At 39.0% G+C, this 23,254-nt stretch overlaps 1 protein-coding gene across 2 annotated transcripts in view; it reads left to right on the top strand.

Moving 5' to 3' along the window:
• Nucleotides 1–23,254, top strand: part of Dock11 (dedicator of cytokinesis 11) — a 185,553-nt gene that overhangs the window by 131,114 nt on the left and 31,185 nt on the right. For both annotated transcript variants that reach the window (XM_027431983.2, XM_027431984.2), the window contains 9 exons: nucleotides 1,966–2,032; nucleotides 3,586–3,633; nucleotides 5,615–5,757; nucleotides 7,810–7,925; nucleotides 10,908–11,045; nucleotides 14,688–14,870; nucleotides 18,563–18,676; nucleotides 20,765–20,980; nucleotides 21,069–21,126. In XM_027431983.2, the coding sequence (XP_027287784.1) occupies nucleotides 1,966–2,032; nucleotides 3,586–3,633; nucleotides 5,615–5,757; nucleotides 7,810–7,925; nucleotides 10,908–11,045; nucleotides 14,688–14,870; nucleotides 18,563–18,676; nucleotides 20,765–20,980; nucleotides 21,069–21,126 (1,083 nt within the window). The remainder of the gene's footprint in view (nucleotides 1–1,965; nucleotides 2,033–3,585; nucleotides 3,634–5,614; nucleotides 5,758–7,809; nucleotides 7,926–10,907; nucleotides 11,046–14,687; nucleotides 14,871–18,562; nucleotides 18,677–20,764; nucleotides 20,981–21,068; nucleotides 21,127–23,254) is intronic.

Raw genomic sequence — 23,254 nt, 5'->3', positions numbered from 1 at the left:
GCTGAGGGAGCATGCGCATGCACGCAACCGCCACCCGCCCCGCCTCGCCCCGCCCGCCCGCCCCGCCCCCTTTTTTCCCTCTTGGACGATACCAAAAGGCCAGGCAGAGCAGGGAGGACTGAGATTGCTGTTAGCTTAATCTTTTAGGACAAATCATATTTTAGGACAAATCATATCAAAACTATTTTATTATTAATGACTAATATTGTAGAATCATTGAAAACTGTCAATGTTAGTGGTTTTATAAAAACCTTGGGAGTAAGCTGAGGACAGTGAGTGACCCATGCTGTAACGCTACTCTGGGAGACTGACATGAGAACATTGTGGGTTATAGGCCAACTTTTACTATTTCGTGAGACGCTAGACACCAGTTTAAAAATAAAAATCTAGCAAACGCTTTATAATCCCAACAATCGGGAGGCAGAGGCAGGGGAATGGGGAGTTTAAGGCCAACCGGAGCTGCATACCAGGACCCCACCAGGACCTGGGCCAGGGAGCTAGCTGGCAATGGCAGAGACCATTGCTGTGTAACCCTAATTCAGTCCGTGAGGCAGAGGACTCAACTCTCATGTTGTCCTCCAACTTCTACAAGTGTTGCAGCTCAAACATGCTCCCACACAATAAATGTAATAATAAATGTCACTGTAAAAGTACTTTTAAAAAGAACCGATAATGTACCTCCATGATAGAGCACTTTCCAACACATACAGACTACTAGGTTTGATCCAGTATTAGAAAAACAAATACATTACAAAATGGGAGAAGCAATATCAAACCCCTTCATTCTGCCTTATGACGTCAGCACTGTCTCCACAATCCATGTCTACCAAAAGCTTGGGTAGAAAGGGAGCCATTTACTTTCTATGATAAAAGGTTTTGTCATTTACAATAGGGATAGCCAATGCTATTCGCTATATCAGAGGAATATAAAAAAGAAAGTTGCATACTGACAAAATTAAATAGTTTTTATTATTTATTTATTTATAATCAGAGCTGAGCAAGGGTGGTACATTCCCTTTATCTTATCACTTGGGGGGTAGAGGCAAGAGGATCAGGAGGAGTTCAAGGCCAATCTGGATTATGAGACCCTGTCTCAAACAAACAAAAATAAAAACCTATAGATAGGTAGGTAGGTCAGAAAAAATATATTACGAAAATGAAAGAAATAGGTTAAAGAGACTTACATGAGATAGATTTAAACCATTCTTCTGTCTGAAATAGTTGGAAGCATAGACAGACTTATTATACAAAGAGGAAAAGGGAAGAAAAGGAATCTACCTCCTTGTCTAAAGTTCTTAGATGTGTTGGTTAACAAAGTCCTTGGAGTAGCAGATAAAGGCACCTGACTCTTAAGAAAAATGTCCAGAAACCTACCGTTGTTTGAGAAATTTTAGAGTTGGCTAAGCCTTGGGTGTAAAAGATAAACAAAACTTGCCTTATTTTGTCTTCAGCTATGATAGGAAGATTGGAGCAAACCACCCCAAAGGACATTTACAAAGTAAATAAAAAAGGTTAGAAGCTGAAATAAATATTCCATGATACATTTGAAACCAATGCAAAAAAAATATGTATGTGTATTATTCTGCTCACAGTGTGATGAAACACATTTGTAATCCCAGCATGCAGGAGGTAGCACAGGAAGCAGAACATCTGGGCACTTGTCAGTTTAAGGCCAGCCTGGGTCTCATAGTGAAATCCGGTCTAAAGAAAGGGGAAGGCGAAGCCCCCTTGGTGGTGCAGACCTATAATTCCAGCACTCTTGAAGTGGAGGCAAGAGGATTAGGAGTCTTAGCTATTTAGCTATCCTCAGCTACATAGTGGATTTGAGGTCAGTTTCGAATATATATACATGTGTGGGTGTTGGGCAGTAGGAAGAAAAATGATGACGTGTGTGGTGATGGGTGACGCTAGGCTCACTTACTTCTTTGATCTCAGTTCTAACGCCTTATTTCTGCTATTTTTCAGATACTCTCTTGACGTACTGGAATAAAGTTTCTCCCCAGGAACTCATAAACATTCTCATACTTCTAGAGTAAGTTGCGGTGTTTTCCTAAATGTTCTGCTTATTTGGAAAAAGTTACCTGAAAGAGTTTAGCTATTACAGTTTTTCTCTTTTCAGCAGCTCATTTGCAAATAATGTAGAAAATGTTAAATTTCCTTAATAATCTAGAGTCTGGCGTTCTTCACCCAGTGACCAAAGCAAAGCAAGGCGGCACAATACTTGTGATCCCATAGAAGAACTCTTATCTAGTGATCCTACAGGTGGAGGGCAGTTCAGTATGCCCCTGAAAGCTAGGAAACTAAAATGCTATCAGCTGGCCTGTATTGTTCATTGAAGTAGATATAATGGATTAATGAACAGACAGAATTTAAATCTCGAACTCTTACATAGAGCTGAATAATTCTAAATACTACTCACTTCGGGAGCAGAGATATAGTTTTATAGATCTATCTAGAAATATACACCTACAGGTATTTTAAAACACTTGGGGAAACCAACTGTAATGATTGAAAAGTGTCATAGACTGAGCTACAATGTTATTGTTCCCTAAAGCTAAAAGGAAAATAATGCCCAGAAGGAAATGTAAACATTTTCATATAAATAGTACATATGTATTATAGTTATGATTTATATGAACATGTAAAATACAAAGAGGGTAATCGATACATAACCAATTGATTCACATTTTTTTTTCAAATCTAGCAGTTAAAATTTCAGGGGGTTCTCCTATATATGTTTTTATTAGTTTTTTTTTTAATTAGTATACAAAATAATGAGAGTCCCGTTATGGCATTTTCATCCAAATTGTTTCTGTTGATCTTTCTTGTCCCATCTTCTAACCGCCTCCCCACTCCTGTTGGCCCCCTCTTTCCTCTCAGTCCCGTTTCTGCTTTCACATAATGTGTCTTCATTTTTCCCATTTTTTCCTTTCACTAACCCTCCCTGAAGACCTCTTTCTCCCCTTCATGGTCTCCTTTCTAGTTTCCTGACCTATCTCCCCAGCTGTAGTAAACAGTGGTAATAGGCCAGGAAATAATTCCCATTGAAGACAACTGATGTTGAGAATCTGTTTGAAAAGAGACAGGAGGAAGGGGAGGGTGGAGGAAGATTAGCCTGCTTTTCATGGAACTTAGACAAGACTGTTGGTGACAGCTGTTGAAGCTGTGAGCACATAGGAATTTAAATGTTACTTTTCCTATTTTCATATGTTCATGCTTATTAATAATAGAGTATTTTAATACCATTGTACAAAATATGGCGTTTGCCCCCATTTCTATAATTAAGGAACATGTTTTGTCTTAATGAGTGCTAGCGACCTTGGCTATGAAATACTACAGCACACAAAGGATGTTTTACATGGGCAAGTTTTTTTTTTTAACCTGTCATTGCAGTCATATACATTGACATGGGACTTTTAATGTTGGCATGTGTGGATAGCATTTGACAAGCCCATGGACATTTATTTCTGTGGGAATGTATGCTCTTGTAAATTGATCTCTGGAGCATGAAACTCTCTACTTAATAGTTGTTAAATTGCACCAGGTAATAGTATATGACTAACATGTTGTCTTTTTCATTTCTAGAGTATGTTTATTTCACTTTCGCTATATGGGGAAAAGAAACATAGCAAGGTAATTCCTGCAGCAGTGCAACTTTCCATTTTTCCCTTCTTTTCCAACAGAGAGCAGTCTCACCCACGACATATAAAACCTAAGATACTGATTTTAGGTTAACATGAAGGCAGCCGTGATTTATTCAATGGATCCCACCCAATTCAACGTTAAAACTTATATGAACCAATATGTGTTTTCAAAGGAGTAATGACTAAGATTGATATGGAAGGACTTAAGTAACGACTAAATATAAGGTAGTCAGTCAGAAAATAAAAAAAGCCAGGGTAGCTGTAAAATGTGTAACTTTTGCCAAATACTAAGGTGAATAGAAACCCTCAACAGCACTTAGGATCTACATTATGGATTATCTGTTTATCCTTTTGTCTCCTAAATGTTTATAAAGAAATTTGTGAGGGGGCTCAGGTGCATAGCTCAGTGATGAAGCATTTGTTTAGCATGCACAATGCTCTCAATTCAATTCCCAATAACACCAAAAAAGAAGAAGAAGAAAAGGAAAATAAATTTGTGCTTGGAATCTAGTTCAGCAGCTGAGTGCTTTCTTAGCATGTGAAGCCCTGGGTTCAATTCCCAGCACCGGAAAACAAAATCAGGAATGATTGGAGGGCCCTAAGACAAAGAAAGGTCTTGCTTATTTCAGTTATGAGTGTGTATGTGTGTGTATGGAGTAGAAGTACTCAATAAAGGAATTCAAATATAGTCTTTTAGAAATGTATTTATTTTGTGTCATACTTAGACAGGTGCATACCATGGCAAATGTATGAAAGTCAGAGGACAACTTGTGGGAGTGGGTTCTCTCCTTCCAACATGTATGTCCTAGGGATCTGACTTGTTAGGTTTGGTGGCAAGCACCTTTAATCATTGAGCCATGTCTCCAGCACCAAATAGGATATTTTTCAAAGTTAAAATCCACAGCAGTTCTTTTTTCTTCTTTGGTTTTGGTTTTGGTTTTGGTTTTGGTTTTGGTGACAGAATCTCATGGGGCCCAAGTTTCCTTGAACTTGCTCTATCTCAAGGGAGGACCTTGAACTTCTGATCCTCTTGCTTCAACTTCTCAAGGTCTGGGATTATAAAATGTGTGACCACACCTGGCTTAGTTCCACACATTGAAGCCTTTGGATGGGGTTATTGCTGTGTCTCTGGAATAGCCTAGCAATAGAGCTCAAATGATAAGAGTTCCGGCTTTCACCACCTTTCCCTGGGACTGTGCGCTGCTCTGATCATTAGCACCATATACCTTGGCATCTCAGCTTCTGTTACTTCGAACTCATGCTTATAAAAGGACAGACAAACTTTTTTGTCCTTAGTTTACATATGACCCAGCTGTAAGCAGTCCAGGAGACTGGATTGATACTCATTCTTGAATATCTGATGCCAATCCCTTCCCATTTTCAGGGTCTGTCTTCTCTCTTCTCCTTCCTCTCTTCCTGTAAAAAGACTGAATATTATTGGAGTCTTGTCTACTTAACCCCAGTTGCTTTCTCAAGTATAGAAGTGGGAAGCTCTTTCTAAAGGCATTGGTTCTATTATTATACAATTATTGTACAATTTAGAGGATGGAAAGATGACTAACAGTTTCCTACAGGCCTTATATAATCCAAGTAATAGTTGATAGACTCTTGAGCAGCATATTATATTTATCTGGAATATAATATACTTATAAAATTTTATTTTTATAAAATTACATAAATTATATTTATCTCAAATAACACAAACTAAAATCACATTTTAGTTTAAAAGATTCAAACAATGAAGTATTTTACTGGAGCACTTCATGTTCTTTGTTTGTTGTTGTTCATTTGTTTTTAGATAGGGTTTCTCTATCTAACAGCCCTAGCTGTCCTGGAACTTGCTTTGTAGACCAGGCTGGCCTTGAACGAACAGAAATCCGTATGCCTCTGCTTCCTGAGTGCCAGGACTAAAGGTGTGCATCACCACCACCTGGCTTTATTTCAGTTCTTGCTTTGAAATTTTATTTTAGGGTGCATGATGCCTGGCTATCAAAACACTTTGGAATAGACCGAAAATCTCAAACTATGCCAGCTCTTCGAAATAGGTCAGGAGTGATGCAGGCTCGGCTTCAGCATCTTAGTAGCTTAGAAAGCTCATTCACACTTAATCACAGTAAGTAAACATGGGAGAGGGGACCCATATGAAATAGCCTGGTAGTGCTGTTTAATCTTTTTGTCTAAAAAAAATCACATGTTTGTGTGTGTAGTGTGTATACAGGTATGTTCATGGGTGTGGGTGCAAGTGTATGTGGAGGTGTGTGTGGTGGTCCAAGGTTGATAACAGGAATCTTTGTTAATTATACGTCTACCTTATTCTGTGAGGCAGGATCTCTCTGTCAAACCCAGATATGATTAGTCTCACTTGCCAACTTGCTGCAGGGATTCCCCCATCTCTGCCTTCTTACAAGCAACACTCCAAACCCACCCAAGCATTGGGTTCTTCAGATCAAACTCTGGTCTTCATGCTTACATGGCAAGCACTTTAACCACTGAGTCATCACCAAATCCATTTTTAATCTTAAATCCTGGTTTAAATTACCATAATTTCTCATGCAAAGAGATAGAATTGCATATCTCTGCTATGTATTTTGTAATATTCTGTAATTTCCGCATGCACTGCTATTTAATAACATGATATTTTTCAACAACTGTAAGCGATTGGAATCCTTTTTTAGTATTAAGGGATTTTTCTATGCAGTTGCTGTTATTATGTTTTTATACTACATGTTCTTTGTTGCGACTGTCAAATTTTAATTTTCAATTACTTTCGATTTATTTATTTTATTTTAAGTTTATTGGTATTTTGCCTAAATATATTTATGTGCGCCATATGTGTGCCTTGTGCCTGTGAAGGCAAGAAGATGGCATTTTGATCCCCTGGACCTGGAGTTACAAATGAGAGTGAGTCACCATATGGGTGTTGGGCAATGAACCTAGGTCCTCTGGAAGAGCAGAAAGTGCTCTAAACTACTGAGCCAGCTCTTTAGCTCCATTAAATTTCAATAATTTTAATAGAAAGTACTAATATCTTAATAAGATAGCATATATAATATTCATTTGAAATTACTATTTTTTTATTTAATGACTAATGACATATATATCCCATGCTGACTGCAGAAATGAATCAGCTGTAGCTGGGCTTGGTAGTATAGGCCTGTAATTCCAGCTACCAAGGAGGGTGAGGCAGGAAGTTCACAAGTTCAAAGCCTGCCTAAGCAAATTTTATCTGGTCTCATACAATAAAAAATACAAAAATAAATAAAAACAACAACAACAACCAGGAACCTAGCTCAGTGGTAGCGTGCTTGCCTAGCATGCATGAAACCTTATGTTCAATCTCCAGTAGCACCAAATAAGAAAAATGAGCTCTCAATACTATTTGTTGAATGTATATTTCAAAAGGAAAAGGCACCAAGAAGGCATCGAGGACAAGGAGAGAAATCTTGCCTAACAGGGGATGAAGAGGAAGTACCCTCTCTAAAGCAAATATTAGTCAAAAGTCTGAGGAAAAACACTTTCATTTTCATTCGGTCTTCCGAAGGCCACAGAAAAAGAAGCCAGGAAAATTGGCTTTGTGAAGTCTGATAATGGTAAACAATGCCCTGTGCAGGTAGGCCCTGAGATAAAAGATCATGGACTTTTACAAATTGCAAATTTTAAAGGTTTCTGCTTTTTGCACAAGTGTAATGAGCCTGCTTCTGTCCGTCCACAAGTAGCCTGGGATATAGAAACAAGTCTCACGTCACTGGCAGACTTGAAGCCATCTAACCATAGGACACTGATTTTGTGTGGCTTTCTCATTTTTTCCATCCACGTTGACAGCAAGGCCTGTGATACACTCCCACATCATTTTCTAGTTAAAATCACCGTTGCTCATTACTGAGATCACATCACCAAAGAAGGGGACATCTAAGGGCATGCCGCAGAGCTGTTGATAGAATGCTGATAGTGACTATCACTTTGCCCCGATAGCATGAGTGAAAAGTGAATGGGAATGATTAAGCCAGACCATAGATCAGAAAGTGCAGCGAAGCTCAGTAGTTCTGTTGGTACTGTGGGCTCCTAAGCAGGCAAGGCTGTCTCACTAAGGCTTTGAAAGGAAGTCATTCAGTGCCGTTATGTAAGTCTGTGTCGGGCCTGGTTTAATTTGCTTCTCTTACCCTAGGTTCTGCGACAACGGAAGCAGACATTTTCCACCAGGCACTTCTGGAAGGCAATACTGCTACTGAAGTTTCTCTGACAGTACTAGACACCATATCATTTTTCACCCAGTGCTTCAAGGTAAAGATGAGTTTGAGTTCAGTTGGTGTCATTGAGAGGAAAACGGTTTACGATAACTAGCTTGTCAGAGGGAGGACAATTTAGTTTGAAAACACCTGGTAGGAGCAGTGAGGAAACACTGGTGGCAAGCCAAGTTTGACTGTGTTATGGTATAACCTTGGGAAATGACTGAAACTCAAGTGAAGTGTTCACACTAAAAAGTCCTTAATCCCTTCTGCCTCTCAAATTCTATTGTTTTATATTTGTCTTTAGAATCAGTTTTCTGTCAGGTCTGGTGACACATGACCGTGATGTCAGGACTTGGGCAACAGAGACAGGAGGGTAGCCACAAACTTGAGAGTAGCCACAAATTTCCCGGTAACAAGCTCCAGGTCAGCCAAGGCTATGTAGACAAAGGGAGGAGATGGGGGAGAAAGAAGGAAGGGAGGGAGGGTTTCCTTTCACATTTTATTTCAATTACTAGTAAAGGATTTTTTTACTGGAAATCATGAGAGAATCAGTCAGCCAAAATTGCCATTGTAACAAGCTAGCTCATAAGGATAATGTTCAGGCTAACTGACTGGCTCTTCAGGGTTTTCTCAGCTGCTTTTCTCTCCACCCAAATCATCATTCCGTTAATTTGTCAAATGAGTAAAGTCAGTTAGCTTGCAGGCTTGTTGGAAGGGTAAAATAAAATAATAAATGTGAGGGTGCTTTGAAAGTAAAAACTCCACGAACATAATGTAAATAGCATGAGTATGAGACCCCAAAGGGGGGAATCACACCTACTGTCTCTTCAGGTAGAGATTATTTGGGCCGCTTTGCTTTGTTTGTTTGTTTTTGCTTCCCTCCCCTCTCACTCTTTTAATTTCTTTATTTATTTTACATCCTGATCGAATTTTCCCTTCCCTCCTCTCTTCCCATCCTCTGCCCCCACCTCTCCTCTGCCCACTCAATCCACTCCGCCTCTGTTTCTGTTCAGAAAGGGGCGGGCCTCCCATGGATTTCAGTAAAGCATGGCATATCAAGTTGCAGTAAGACTAAGCCCCTCCCCTTGTATTAAGGGCAAGGCAGGCCAGTATGTTTCCTCCCATTTCTTAAGTAATAGAGTTAATTTCTTTAGGCTTCTGGATACAGCATGGAAAGTTGCCCCATGCTCCTCAAAAACATTGTGAGGGACAATTGAATAACTTACTAACAAGGAGGTGTAAGCCGGGTGGTGGTGGTGCACACCTTTAATCCCAACTCTCAGGAGACAGAGGCAGGAGGATCTCTTCGAGTTCCAGGCCACCCAGTTCTACATAGTAAGTTCCAGGACAGCCAAGGCTGTTATACGGAAAAACCCCATCTCAAAAAAAAAAAAAAAAAAAAAAACAAACAAACAAAAAAACCCAACAAAAAACAAAAAAGAAGAAGTTGTAGTAGGCAGCCTTACAAAACATTAGGTTTGTTTTGATTTAAAAAATACACACATCTATTTTTCAGCATGTCATTGGAATGGGACATTGGGTCTCATGACTAGGCTTTCATTCCTTGCTGCTTTTTTGATATGTTTTTATTTATTTAATAGATATTTATGTATTTCTTGGTAAAAACCAATCAGTCTCTTAAGCGCTTTACAAATACTAACTTACTATTTTTGGTGCAGGGGATTGAATCATATCCTTATACATGCAAAGCACATATTGTGCCACTGACTTACTTGTATTTTGAAGGCTGGGGTAATAAATGGAGGTGATGACATACGGGAATGTGTGATCTTCATGAAGTCACTGGGATTACAGATGCTTGTGCTACTGTGTCTGATTTTACATGGTTCCTGGGAATTTGAACTAAGTTCCTCATGCTTTCATGCCAAGCACTTTTACCCACAGAGTCATCTCTCCAGCCCCAATGCTTTTATTTTGATTTTTTTCCCTTTCCTTATTTTTTTCTATTTTGCAGTGTTGGGGATTAAACCCAGACCTTCACATAGTAGACAGAGACAGACACTTTACCACTGGAGCCATTTGGTGATTTATTTTAAAGCAAATTTCATAAATTAACTGATATCTCTGTACAACTGTACTATTTATTTTTTATGCCCATTTACAAGAGACATTTAAACAGCCAGTTGCCATATCTGTTTTCTGAACTCATGGAGGTTTCAATGTGTTGCCAGTGCATAAATATATCTTACACAAAGTGTACTTCCAAAGTAAATTAGATAACAGACTTTTACAAAGAATTGTTATTTGTCTTAATTATTAGTCTCCCAGAGAAATGCAAAGACCAATTTCCTTACATTTGTTTTTAAGTTTCTGAATGTGTAAGTTAATAAAAAAATTCCTTCAAGCCAGTCATGATTGGACTATGAATAATCTCAGCCAGAGGACCATGACTTCGAGCCAGCCTGGGCTATGTATTTAGCAAGTTCTAGATCACCCTGAGCTGCATAAAGAGAACTTTAAGAAAAAAAGAAAATGAAGAAGACAGAAAGGAAGGAGGAATAGGAGATGAAATATTCTTCTCATATTCATTTTGTATTTTGATGTATTCCATTGGAAGAGTAATTTTTTTTAGTTATTCTAAATGCTAGTCTTCCTTCCTTCCTTCCTTCCTTCCTTCCTTCCTTCCTTCCTTCCTTCCTTTATTTCTTCCTTTTTTTTGTTTATTCATGACATGTTCAGCCCTGGCTGTCCTGTAACTTGCTCTGTAGACCAGGCTGGCCTCAAATTCACAGAGATCCACCTGCCTCTGCCTGCTGAGTGCTGGGATTAAAGGCATGCTCAATATTATACATGTAGTTTATATGGTGTTTCAAATTTTCCAATTTAAGTTGAAGATCACATGAAAATTCTCAACTAAAATACTTACAATAGTCTGAAGCCTTTCAAAAGCTAAACAGCAGATTCATAAGCAGATATTGGTCATACAGTAAAATTAGTTCTCTTGTATATGGGGAAGAGGGATAAACCAAACACTTCTATAAACTTGTTTTGTTTTGTTTTTCATGTTTTATAGAGTCAACTTTTAAATAATGATGGCCACAACCCATTAATGAAAAAAGTGTTTGACATTCATCTTGCTTTTCTTAAAAATGGACAATCTGAAGTATCACTGAAGCATGTCTTTGCCTCACTGAGATCCTTCATCAGTAAGGTAAGAGTGACTTCAAACTGCTAGGCACTCAAGCGAAGACAGAGGAATGGGGATCATTGTTCTGACACACACAAACACAGGTCGTTACCTCCCGCTGTCTCTGTGCATACAAGCACAGTATAGCAAAATCTGTATTGAAAAGCTGGTGAAGAATCCTCTAAAAGCAGAACCACCTTTTGCTTTTATCATTATACCCTCACATTTTCAGTAGGCCTTTTTCAAGGGTCTCCATCTCCTTCTGCATCATCTTTTCTCTCTCAGGATTCAACCCAGGGGACCACCTTCCCAGCCCCAATGTCATTTTTAAATCACCAACTTTGCCAGTTTTTCTATGGCATGCTTATCCTACGATAAGACTAACACCATCCACTGTACTGATGAAGCACCAGTCTTGTTTATTTTTCAAAACTGTGCATAAGCACAGTGAAAGCAGAAACTAACTTTCAGAACTCTGGGATCTTGCATAATAACTTGCCAATGAACAAGTCCTACCTTTCATTGTATGTAGTAGAATCAGAAATTAGGTAAATTTGAAGCTTTAAAAATTGTTCCATTCTTCAATGTACTTTAAGAATAAAGGAACCTATGGAAAAATTACTTCTCTACAAGCATGATAGGATAAATGAATGGAAGTACATGTAGACACAATTCATTTAACAGTTACTAGGTAGGTAGTTATTGCACAGATTCCTGAGGGCGAACTGTGCAACAGATGAAAACATACACATAAAGATACATATAGGCACACATACATGAACATCAACAGATGCCATCATGGTATGAAGTTTGTACGGAGAACTGGGTGTGGCCAGGAAAAAATAAAAATGCTATAGCTTAGCAAAAGTTTCCCTTCCGCAGTAGGTGGAGGAGTTAGTGTGGACTCAGGAGATGAAACTGAAAGTGTAAATGCCAAGGAGAAAAGTGTACAGTCAGTCATCGTAAGAGTTAGACTTCACTTTTTAGGAATCAGGTAGGCATGGAAAGGTTTAAAGCAGGGAAGTAACACAATTAGATATGTATTAAGAGAGAATCTGTGTGACCAGGGGAAAGGAAACCTCTTGAAAAATAGTATAGGAAAGACATTAGCTGGGAGGCAGAGGCAGGCAAATCTCTGAATTCAAGGGCAGCCTTGTCTATGTAGCAACATCCAGGCCAGCCAGAGCTACATAGTGAAACACAGATGAATGAATGAAAGAAGTAAAGGAGGAGAAGAAAAAATGAGATTGATTGCAGTACTAAACATAGTTAAAAAGAGAGAGAGAGACGTAAATAAAATGTAGTAAAAAAAAAAGAGATGAAAGCCTGGAAAAAGTCATTGGCACATGGGTAGGGAGATAGAATATATATTGAAGAGACTTATTGGACTTGATCACCAGTTCACCAATAAAATGGTGGGTGTTTTGTCAGATTTGAAATCTAGGGGACAAAGTATACTTAAGGTAAAAAAATAATGAATACTGTTTTGTATTGAATTCAGGGTGTCTCTGTAACATTGAAATACATGGATCTGGAGAGAGCTCTGGGTCAGAGAGCTAGACTTGGAGTCATGTCCATTCATCCTCTCTGTATTTACTGAGCACAGTCTCAAATGCTCTACTGGAGACAGGATTGTAGAGATACAAAACAAGAATACTCTCTGACCTAAGGATGTTCAGGAGAGACAGAAAATGAACAACAGAACAATTCATAATTATGTTTAGTTCTAGGACAGAAATGAGCAAAATGCTAATATAGAGTACAAATGTTCTTTAACTTATGATGTGGCAACAGTCCAATTAACCCATTTTATGTGGAAAATAGTTTAAGTGAGTAAAAATGGCCTTCAACATAATTTATTGAGTACCATGCTTTGCCAACATAGCACATGGAAGGCATTTGTTGTTTCCCCTCATGATCCCATATCTGTTTGAGAGCTGTGGCTTGCTGTTACCACCCAGGCATATGAATTTCATACCTCATATTGCATCCAGAAAGAGAACAGAACATAGGACGTGACATTGAAATTTCTAATGAATACATATACTACTTTTGCTCCACTATAATTTTTGAAATTCTTCATTTGACATCATAATTTGGGAACCATCCCCAACTGCTAATACCTTATATGTAAGATGTGAAGTATGTCAAGGGCCTAGACAAACAAACGGTTTAAGGAAGAACAGCCCAGGGGAAAGTACATGCTCTTGCAAATGTCTTACATTAGAAAAGAGTTTGGAATATTCTAGAACATAAAGGGCTGGAATATAGTAGTATAACTGGAATATAGTAGGGGGAGCATCAGTATATAATGGAACACAGCAGAGTGGCTGCATTTCCCCTGGAAGGACATAAAGGAAAAGCTTGGATCAGATCATAACATTGGAGAAGGTAACACAGAAAGGGTTGAAAGAGACATCTGTAAAAGAGACAAAGAGGAAACAGTGACAGAGGTAGCAAAAAAAAAAAAAAAAAAAAAGAAAAGAAAGGCAAGAATGAAAGATGTCCTGGAAGCCAGAGGGGAAAAGGGCATCAGCATCCTCACGAGGTAGGGAATGGGCAAGTGAGATAAAAGGGACACATTAGAACTAGCATTGAGGAAGTTATTCATGATTTTGGCCATTGCTCATGCCTCAAGTGATGTAAGAAGACTTACTGTAGGAATTCACTGTACGCAGCTATGCCCACCCTTAAATGTTTTCATACTAGAATATCTTGTCTAGTAAGAGTTGATCTAATCCTGTGCTACTTTATTAGATTTCCCAATTTGCCCATCAGAAAGCATTTATTAAGCATTCATTGCCTTTCCTAACACTGCACTTGCTACAAAGGTTAAAAAAACAAACAAACCAGCAGATAAATTCTTGAAATGTGGATTGAAATTCAAGGTTTCCAAGAAATAATTTTGAGTAGGTGACACTGAAGCTATTAGAATCCCCACAAAAGTGGCCATTATGCATTCTGAAGCGGCTTGCTTGTGTCAACTTGGAAGCATCGGAAATTCTAAGAAGCTCCCATTAGATATGTAGTTTATCTTCCACAAAGCAACAGGGTGAGTGCATTCTTAAAGCAGCAGGCTACTTGGTTGTTTTGAGAACTTGGTGACCACTTGGGCACTCTTTTTCTATGACAAGATGTGTCTTAATTGGCACTATTCATGGAGTAGAAAATGAACAGGTATATACAAACACTTCACTTACTGCTATGTTGTTAAAAATTTTTTAAAAAGATCAATTCACTCCTAATGGCTTTTAGTTATAGTGCTCTCAACACATGGAATGTTAGAACACAGCGTAGGTATGAAACAAACACTAAGCAATGCAGACTGTTCTTCCCATTAGAAGACCCCATCAGCCATTCATTTATTCATATGTTTTGGACTATCTTGGCTATCTTCTTGGCTCTTCTCAGATTGACAGCATTTGTGCCAAATACCTTTACATTTTTTGTAGTAACTCCTATACTGACTTGACGTGTCCTATCATTGACCTATGCTTGTCTGTATGGTAACAAGGTCAGACTACCTTGAGAACAGAGGTCTAATCTCACATTGACTTGTTATCCTCTAAAGCACCCAGCATAGTTTTAGGTGAGGCACAGTTGACACTTGATAATTGGTGGATTTTATTAGAGTCTCAGATACTCGTTTCTATTTTCCTTGTTTAGTTTCCCTCGGCCTTTTTCAAAGGAAGAGTAAACATGTGTGCTGCATTTTGCTATGAGGTTTTAAAGTGCTGTACTTCCAAGATTAGCTCAACCAGGAATGAGGCGTCTGCACTTTTGTATCTTTTGATGAGGAACAACTTTGAGTATACCAAAAGGAAAACCTTCTTGAGGACACACTTGCAGGTGAGTAGCAATCAAAACTCCTCTTCAGTGACTGATCTCTGATGGGGGAGGTCTTTCTGTGTATGTTTATCTTATTGGTTGTTGAATAAAGCACTGTTGGCCAATAGGGAAGCCACATAGGTGGGACTAGGAGTCAAGGAGGATTCTGGGAAATGTAGTAAAGTCTTGTGATCCAGGCAGGAAGTGACAAGTGACATAGCAGGCAGACTCAGAATATAAGCAGGGACAAGTAGTAAATCACTCTCTTCCTCCTCCTCTCTTCTCTGTGGAGCTGCCATGTGATCCTGGGAAGAGGATGCATGCCACCGGCATCCTCCATAAGGTAAGTCTTTATAAGTATATAGATTAATGGCTGTGGTTGATACTTAAGACAGAGCAAGCATATAAGAAATCCTAGTAACTGGCCAGCAGCATTGTACCTAATATAAATCTTTGTGTGTTATTTTGGGTGCCTATGTGGTGGCAGGGCTCGGGCAGCTTGGTGGAAAGAGTTATTGTTACAGATCTCTTTCAAAACCAACATCTATATCTAGAAAGATAGCTCAGTTGGTAAAGTGCATGTACTGCAAATGTAAGTACTTGAATTTGATCCCCAGAACCCACATAAAAAAGCTGGTTCTGGGACTGGATCGATGGCTCAGTGGTTAAGAGCTCTGGGTGTTCTTCAAGAAGACCTAGCTTTGATTTCCAGCACATACATGGTGCTCACAACCACCATCTGTAACTCCAGTCAAGGGGATCTGTTATTCTCATCTGCCCCCCTTAGGTACCAGGCATGTAAGTGGTGGTATACAGGGGCACAGGCATAATGCAGGTGAAATACCTATACTCACACATACATTTAAAACATTTTTAAAGCCAATCATGTGGCATGCACTTGTAATCCCAGGACTGAGGAAACAGGAACAGACAAATCCCTGGGGGTCACTGAGCATCCAGACTAACCTTTCTTGACAAGTTCTAAGCCAGTGAGAAACCTTGCCCCCCCCAATTAAAATAGACAGCTTCTGAAGAATGGTATCCAAGTTTGACCTCTGATCTCCACACATAGGCACACATGTGCACCTATGAACATGTGTTCAGTCTCACCTCCTGCCTCACAAAGATGAACATCTATAGCTACTTGGGGGCTAAGGCAGGAAGATATTAACTTCAAGTCCTATCTTGTCTGTAGAGTGAGGTCAATGGCAGCCTGGGTAACATGAGAGATACTATCTCAAAACAAAAGGTCAAAACAGGGCTGAGGTTATAGCTCAGTGGTAGAGTCCTTGCCTAGCACGAACAAGGCTCTGGGTTCCAATCTCAGCACTGCAAAAGAAATCAGTATCTGGCTTTCCATTTCTGTGCTGTCATTCTCAGACCATGTGACCATCTTGAAATGTGAGTGGTCCAAACTGAAATGGACATCTAAGTTGTTTTATGTTGTTTGTATATTGAAATGATTTGCCAAATTGGGGGGGTAATTAAAATATATCAAAAATAAATTTGTCAAATTTGAGGGGGTAATTAAAATATATCAAAATAAATTTCAGGTCAGCAATGTAGCTCAGTGGGTAAAAGTATTTGCTGCCAAGCCTGATGACCTGAATTTGGTCACCAAAACAAACATGGTAGAAGGAGAGAACAACCAAATCAGTTGTCCTCTGATTTTCACATGCACACATAGCAAGCAAGCACACACACACACACACACACACACACACACACACACACACACACACACTCACATACACACACAATAAATACGTAATATGAGAAATGAAGTAAGTTTCACTTCCACCTCTTTTTCTTTGTAGTTATTTATATATATGACTCACATCCTCTTTCTCTTGGTCAAGGCTACTTTAAAGTATAAGTTTTGAGTGCATGCTCTAATTCAGATTCCATGAGGCTCAAGTAAGATTATAAGATAATATTGTTAGATAGCACTGCCAGGTGATACAGGTTGTTTGCATGCATCAGCAGAACCCCTCTTTAAAAATGTAAGAGTGCCAAGCATGGTGGCACGTGCCTAAAATCCAAACATGTGGGAGACTGAGGTAGAAGGATTGCACATTTGAGCCAGCCTGGGCTACGGGACAAGAAACTGGGGGTGCTAGCATGCATCTGTATAGTCCCATATACTTGTAAGGCCAAGGCAAGAGGATCACTTGAGCCCACAAGTTCAAGATCAGTCTGGGTAACATAGCAAAAGCCTATTTCAACAACAATGGGTTAGTCTTAAGATTTTGTGGAAATCACAGAACATATAGAGATAACTATCTGCTTAACTCATTGCTCAACTACTTACATGCTGTGTTTGATTCTGGGCAAGTTAACTCAACCTGGCTGAACCAGTTTGCTCATCTGTAAAATGAGGCCAAGTATTTGCCACCTTACATGGTTAGTGTGAGAGTGAAAATGAAGAGCATATAGCAGCTGGCACCACACACAGCACAGAGAACACACTATGTGATAATTGCTATTCCACATCTCCATCTTATCATGTTTATTTGATGATAACAACCCAGAACCTAAGCACAGTTGGGACTTCTTGGCTCAGCAGGCAGCTGTGTGAAATAGACAATCTCTAGGTATGTAGCTTCCTTGGTGTGTTCAATTAGAGCTATTTAATGGAGAAAAGGTTATTGGTAGGGAAACAACTATTGGATGCTTTTTTGAAAATGTCATAAATAAAGTATTTTTTTTCTAATAAAAAATAATAATCCCCTAAAATCCGCTCTCAAGTTATGGTTGCATACTAGAGCCAGCCAGCACTACCTGTCAGCTCTTTTACTATTTGCTTTTGTGTGAAGTCAGTTGAAAACCCCCATCCCTAAAATGTGACTTTAATTAATTTACCAGTATGCCTGAAATTTTTTATTAGAATCCATTCGCTGGGCCTGAATGACTATCACCTCTGTCAGTGCTTTATTTAATATGAATGAGTTAATAAATATAAAGACTTATAACAGCATCTAGAATACAGAAAGTGCTCAGTGAAGAGTTAACTATAGGCTAGGGGAATGGCTCAGTGGATAGGAATGTTTGCTGTCAAACCTGAAAACTGGAGTTTGATACTTGAGGCCTTCACTACTGTATCTTGTCTTCTTGAATCAAGAGGAAGGCCTCCAGCCATTAGCATCTGAGCATGAATTATTTTGAGATTCACGAAAGGTTGCTGACTAGCACATTATATAGAATAGACAAGTGATACAGAGTGAGAAGCTGTCGAAGAGAAAGGTCACGCATCCCCAAATTTATCATAACCACTATATCATAACCACTACGATGTGAGCACAGTCAAAGGGAACCCTCATCCCCGCCACTGTATCAGGTGTGTGGTGTAGAATCTCTCGTGTTCTTTCTTTTTTTATCAGTCCTTTTAAAAAGACAGGGTCTTTACTGTATAATCCTGGCTGCCCTGAAACTCCCAGTGATCCTATTGCTGCCTCTGCCCCCTCCCTCGTCCTCCTGGCATGACAAGCAAACACCACAACACATGATTATGTGATTATGTAAAATCTTTAAAAGGAGCATTTGAAAGCTGGGCATGGCAGCAAGACCCCGCACTCTCAGCTTCTGAAGACACTGAGGCAGGAAGGCAGAAGTTAGATACTAGCCTGAACATAGTATAGAGATTCCCCCTCTCCACCTCCTGAAGCAGGATTTTTGTAAAAAGCCATTTGAAAAACTATCCTTTTTTTCCACAGATAATAATTGCTGTAAGTCAGCTGATAGCTGATGTAGCACTAAGCGGAGGATCGAGATTTCAGGAGTCTTTATTTATTATCAACAATTTTGCAAATAGCGACAGACCGATGAAGGTATGGAATAAACTGAAACTACTTTGGCTGGGATTGTGAGTCATTGGTAGAGTGTGCACTGACCATGTTACCATGTACAGTGAATGCCCTGGCTTTGATCCCCAACACCAAAATAAAGAATAAAAATCATTTTAACTAACAAAGGGAGTTTATACCCTTAAACTGTCGTAGACTTCACAGTGGTTGTTCCTGTGGAATGTATAGAATGTGGGCTTTATAACTTGATGGCTTTCACATACTACTGGATCTCTAGCAATTATACTCGTCATTAACTGAATAGATTAAACAAATGTGCATCTGTTTGTAATAGAATCTGTGTTGTTTCCTCTGCTTGATTTCTAAACTTGCTCAGAAAATAAAAGTATTTTTCTTTCTTAACAATTGTTACCATTTATAATACTGGCTAATTAAATACTGAGTTTGAAATTTGAGAAAAATCTCACTTCTTAGAATGGCTAACAGATCCATTGGCAACAGATGAGAAATGGCACAGAAGCATTTCAGCATAAGTGATGGTAACTGGTTGTGACCGCCGTAACAGTCTACAGTTGGCCAGTTGCCATTCTTCAGCAATAGGTCATCAGAATCAAACCTAAGGTCCTGACCACCTTCTTGTTTCACACATGCTTAAAAACTAGAGCAGTATGAAAATGTATCTCTTGCTGGGTTGCCTGGAGGACAGGTCCTGATATCCTCCCAGGGAGATAAATTGTCTCAATTCTTGGGAAAGGTCCTATTCTAGTATATTTGACAATATTGTATAAAATCTGAAAAAATTAAACACTCACAGTCACAACATACTTGATGCTTGGGACGTGTAGAATCTGTGTACCAAAAAACCCATTCCCATAGGAATGCTGCTTACAGGGAGAAAAACACTGAGTAGTGCCAGCTGCTCACAGTCTGGGAAAGTTTGCTTTTCAAGCAGCTCTGTTGGTTTCCCAGGGGATCAGTATACAGTCCAACTAATCCCACGAGTACAGAAGCAATGTATACTATTTCAGCTATTTTACTCATGCTCCAAGAATTCTTGTTCCCAGTTGTTACCATGCTCAATGCCATATTATACAGGTAGCTAGTGACATAGCTAGTGACTTTTTCCAAGTGAATAGGGCTAACGTTGGCTCTCCTTGAGAGAGAAGAGCCCTTTGGCTTTCCCTTGACTCATTTGTAAATGACTTAGTTATATCTGCTAAGGCCACCATTACCAACAAACCTGTTACAATAAGGTAAGCCTTTCCTTCAGGAAGTAGTTTCTGTTAATAAGCAGAAAGGTCCAAAATAATATACTAATTATTTTTAAAGCAGACAAAAAAGCTGAACAGTATATCATATTTATATTAAGTCCCCTAACCACGCAGTTGCCCCAACTTGAGGTCAGAAACAAGTTGAGAGGTTAATGTTCTCTTTAACATCTCTGGAATGCGATGTGACTCACAACCTCTTATTTGTGGAAATGGAAAATTGGCAGCAGGTTTTCACTGAGGTGTGTGTTACAGTCGGTGGGTAAGATATGCACTTACCAGTATGGAAAATTGCCTGTAGAGCACGAGTTCTGGAACTAGATTGCCTGTAGAGAAGTCCTTGCCAACCAGGACACATTGGCTGAGACTCTGAAGAACTGCTCTGTGCTTCAGTTTTCCCATTGGTAGACAGGCATGAGAAGGCTACTTAATATATAGGATTGGTGTAAAACTGAAAACATTTAAAGCTCCCAGATCAGTACCTGGTACCGATGTGCTGTCAATAACTTTCAGTTACTGTTGTAAGTAAACCACGAGCATACAGAATTCACAGTAGAGGAGCCAGGATCCAAAGCCAGATAGTGTGATTCCAAAGGTCATGTTTTTATGTGCTTTAATTTATATGCCATCAACTTCAAAAGCCTTTGAAGCCTAGCTAGTTTGCATAATTTTTAAAATAACTAATTAAAACCCCTTTAGACATGCCACATGCAACACAGTACCACAAACTGTTAACAAGGAGTAAAAACCATATTAGGTTCCCCAGGATTGGATGATCATTCTTAGATCCTATTGATAATACTGCTAAATATATGGATTTTGTCTTGTTTTGTTTTGAAATTAGGCAACTGCTTTTCCCACAGAAGTCAAAGATTTGACCAAGAGAATCCGAACTGTTCTTATGGCCACTGCCCAAATGAAGGAGCATGAGAAAGACCCGGAAATGCTAATTGACCTCCAGTATAGCTTAGCTAAATCTTATGCAAGCACACCAGAGCTGAGGAAAACCTGGCTGGACAGCATGGCCAAAATTCATGTGAAAAATGGAGATTTTTCTGAGGTGACTACTTAAAATTTTGTTCCTGCTGGGACTCCTCAAACTCCCTTGAACACATTCTGACACTTCTTTCTTTATCATCCATTTCTAGGCTGCAATGTGTTATGTCCACGTAGCGGCTCTAGTTGCAGAGTTTCTTCACCGAAAGAGTAAGACCTTCACGTTCTGAGATGGGAGGACTCTTAGCTGGCCAAATAATTTTTATCTTTGCAGCTTGCAACTGTGAATGGCATAGAATGGGCTCTTAAAAATGTTTACCTTCAGCGCTGAACAGACGTTGTTGTAAAAGGAGATTGGATTGCTCATTTTGGCTTCGGTTTCTGTAGGAGGTTACCAGAATAAGTTAAATAGTACACGGCTGGGCCTGATGCCCAGTGTTTATTTCCCAAGACTATCTCCCTGGATGACTGCCACAAATTAAATTCTTCTTAGGGCTCATGAAAAGCTCTGCATAGTACAGCAGATCACTCAATCCCCCCTCCTCATTCTTAACTTCACCAACTGTCCATGAACTAGGTATCTAGAGCCATTTTTATGCAGTGACACCCGAGTGTTAATGGGAATCAGGCCCTTGAAGGATATCAACAGCTCTGCACTCCTATCGAGAGTCCCAGTTCCAGGATCAGCCTGTACGCTTCTCTGTCCCCAAATAATATTGCCGAGTATTACAACTACTCAAATAGCAAAACAATTGAGTAAGGTTTAAAAGTTAATTTGCAATGGTGATTGCAATCAAGACATCTGCTATGTATCACAATGTTCAAGCTGCTTCCTTCAAGCCAGTCAACCAAACAACATGAGGGCAAAATGAAAGCAACTAAAGGAGTCGTATTACTCGGGCTTTTGCTATGAGGGCACAACATTGTTATTTTTGTTTTTTATTTGTTTTCTAACTCTGGAATTCTGTGTTTTTCAGTTCACATCTAAGGTTCAGTGTTCAGTTGCCTCATGTAAAATAATGACCATGCTTCTTCTCAAACATGAATATAATGATTAAACTATACATTCATTTCATTTAAGTTTGAGGTTGGGGTAGGATTTCAAGCAGTCCAAGCAGGCCTCAAACTTGCTAAGTAGCCAAGGATGACCTTGAACTTCTCCTTCTCCTGCCTCTTCCCAAGTGCTGGCATTACAGGCATGCACCACCATGCCCACCCAGTTCATGCAAGGTTGGATATCAAACCCAGAGCTTTGTGAATGCTAAGCAAGCAAGCTTACTACCATCTGAGAGATATCTCCAGCATTTTGCTTGTGTTTTAAATTACTATTTTGATACTGAAATGCTTCTGGACAATCTTAAATTTTGAAATTGGTATATTTAGCTAGGGGTAATGGGGACTATAATCCACACATTGAGGCTAAGGCAGGAAGACTGCCAAAAACCCAAGGCAGCCCAGGCTACATGGTGAGTTCCAAGTCAGGGTAGATTACAGAGTATGAACCTGAAATATAATTCCAGGCTCATTAAGAATTATTAAGAATTAGCTCTCTGGATTTTGAAAATTGGTAATTATATTAGAAATTCTTCCTGAGAATCTTGTTTTACTCACAAGTACAAAGACTTTAAATTAAACAAAAATTAAGAATGATTTATCTGTAAAAAAAAACAAAAAACAAAAAAATTAGTATATTCCAGTTTTCTCCTTTTAGTGCATATATTGTTTTTGTTTTCTTTTTTTCTGGTTTTAGGGATTGGTCAGATGGCTACAGGTATAATTAAGCCTAGCACCAAGCTACACACCCAGTTCCTATGAGTAGTTCTAAAATGGAGAAAGAATTTATTTATTTAAATTTAATTTATTAAAATAAGACTCATTTCATCTTTTGCCCTGAAAACAAAACTTGAAGTCATACATCTGCAATTCCAAATTCCTTGACATGAAGACCTTAAACACAGTATTGTGGCTCTAAAGGCTTTCCAGAGAAACTGGTTTCCTGTTATCCCTGCTTTCTCATTAGTGAGCACCCGAAGTGAGAGGTCCAAGCCCATTAAGAATAAACCCTTTAGATTTTGAAAGTAGGTAATTATATTACAAATTCTTCCTAAGAATCCTGTTTTATTCACAGGTACAGAGACCTTCAGTCTAAGCAAAACCAAGAATGACTTGTCTCCATTAGCCCTTCCTTAACTTTAGAGAGACTATTTTTTGCTGCAGTTGTTTAAACATTAAGCAGCTACCTTAATCACCAATCTTGCCTGTCTTAACAGGTGGATATAGCCCAAACTTGTCATTGAAGTATTTCATAATACCCTTAAGGTTCTTTCAAATTTACCCT

This window comes from Cricetulus griseus, chromosome X (genome assembly GCF_003668045.3).
Source record: "Cricetulus griseus strain 17A/GY chromosome X, alternate assembly CriGri-PICRH-1.0, whole genome shotgun sequence".
NCBI classification, from domain to species: Eukaryota; Metazoa; Chordata; class Mammalia; order Rodentia; family Cricetidae; genus Cricetulus; species Cricetulus griseus.
Note: the sequence above shows the minus strand (reverse complement) of the source record. Positions and strands in the feature narration are given on the sequence as shown.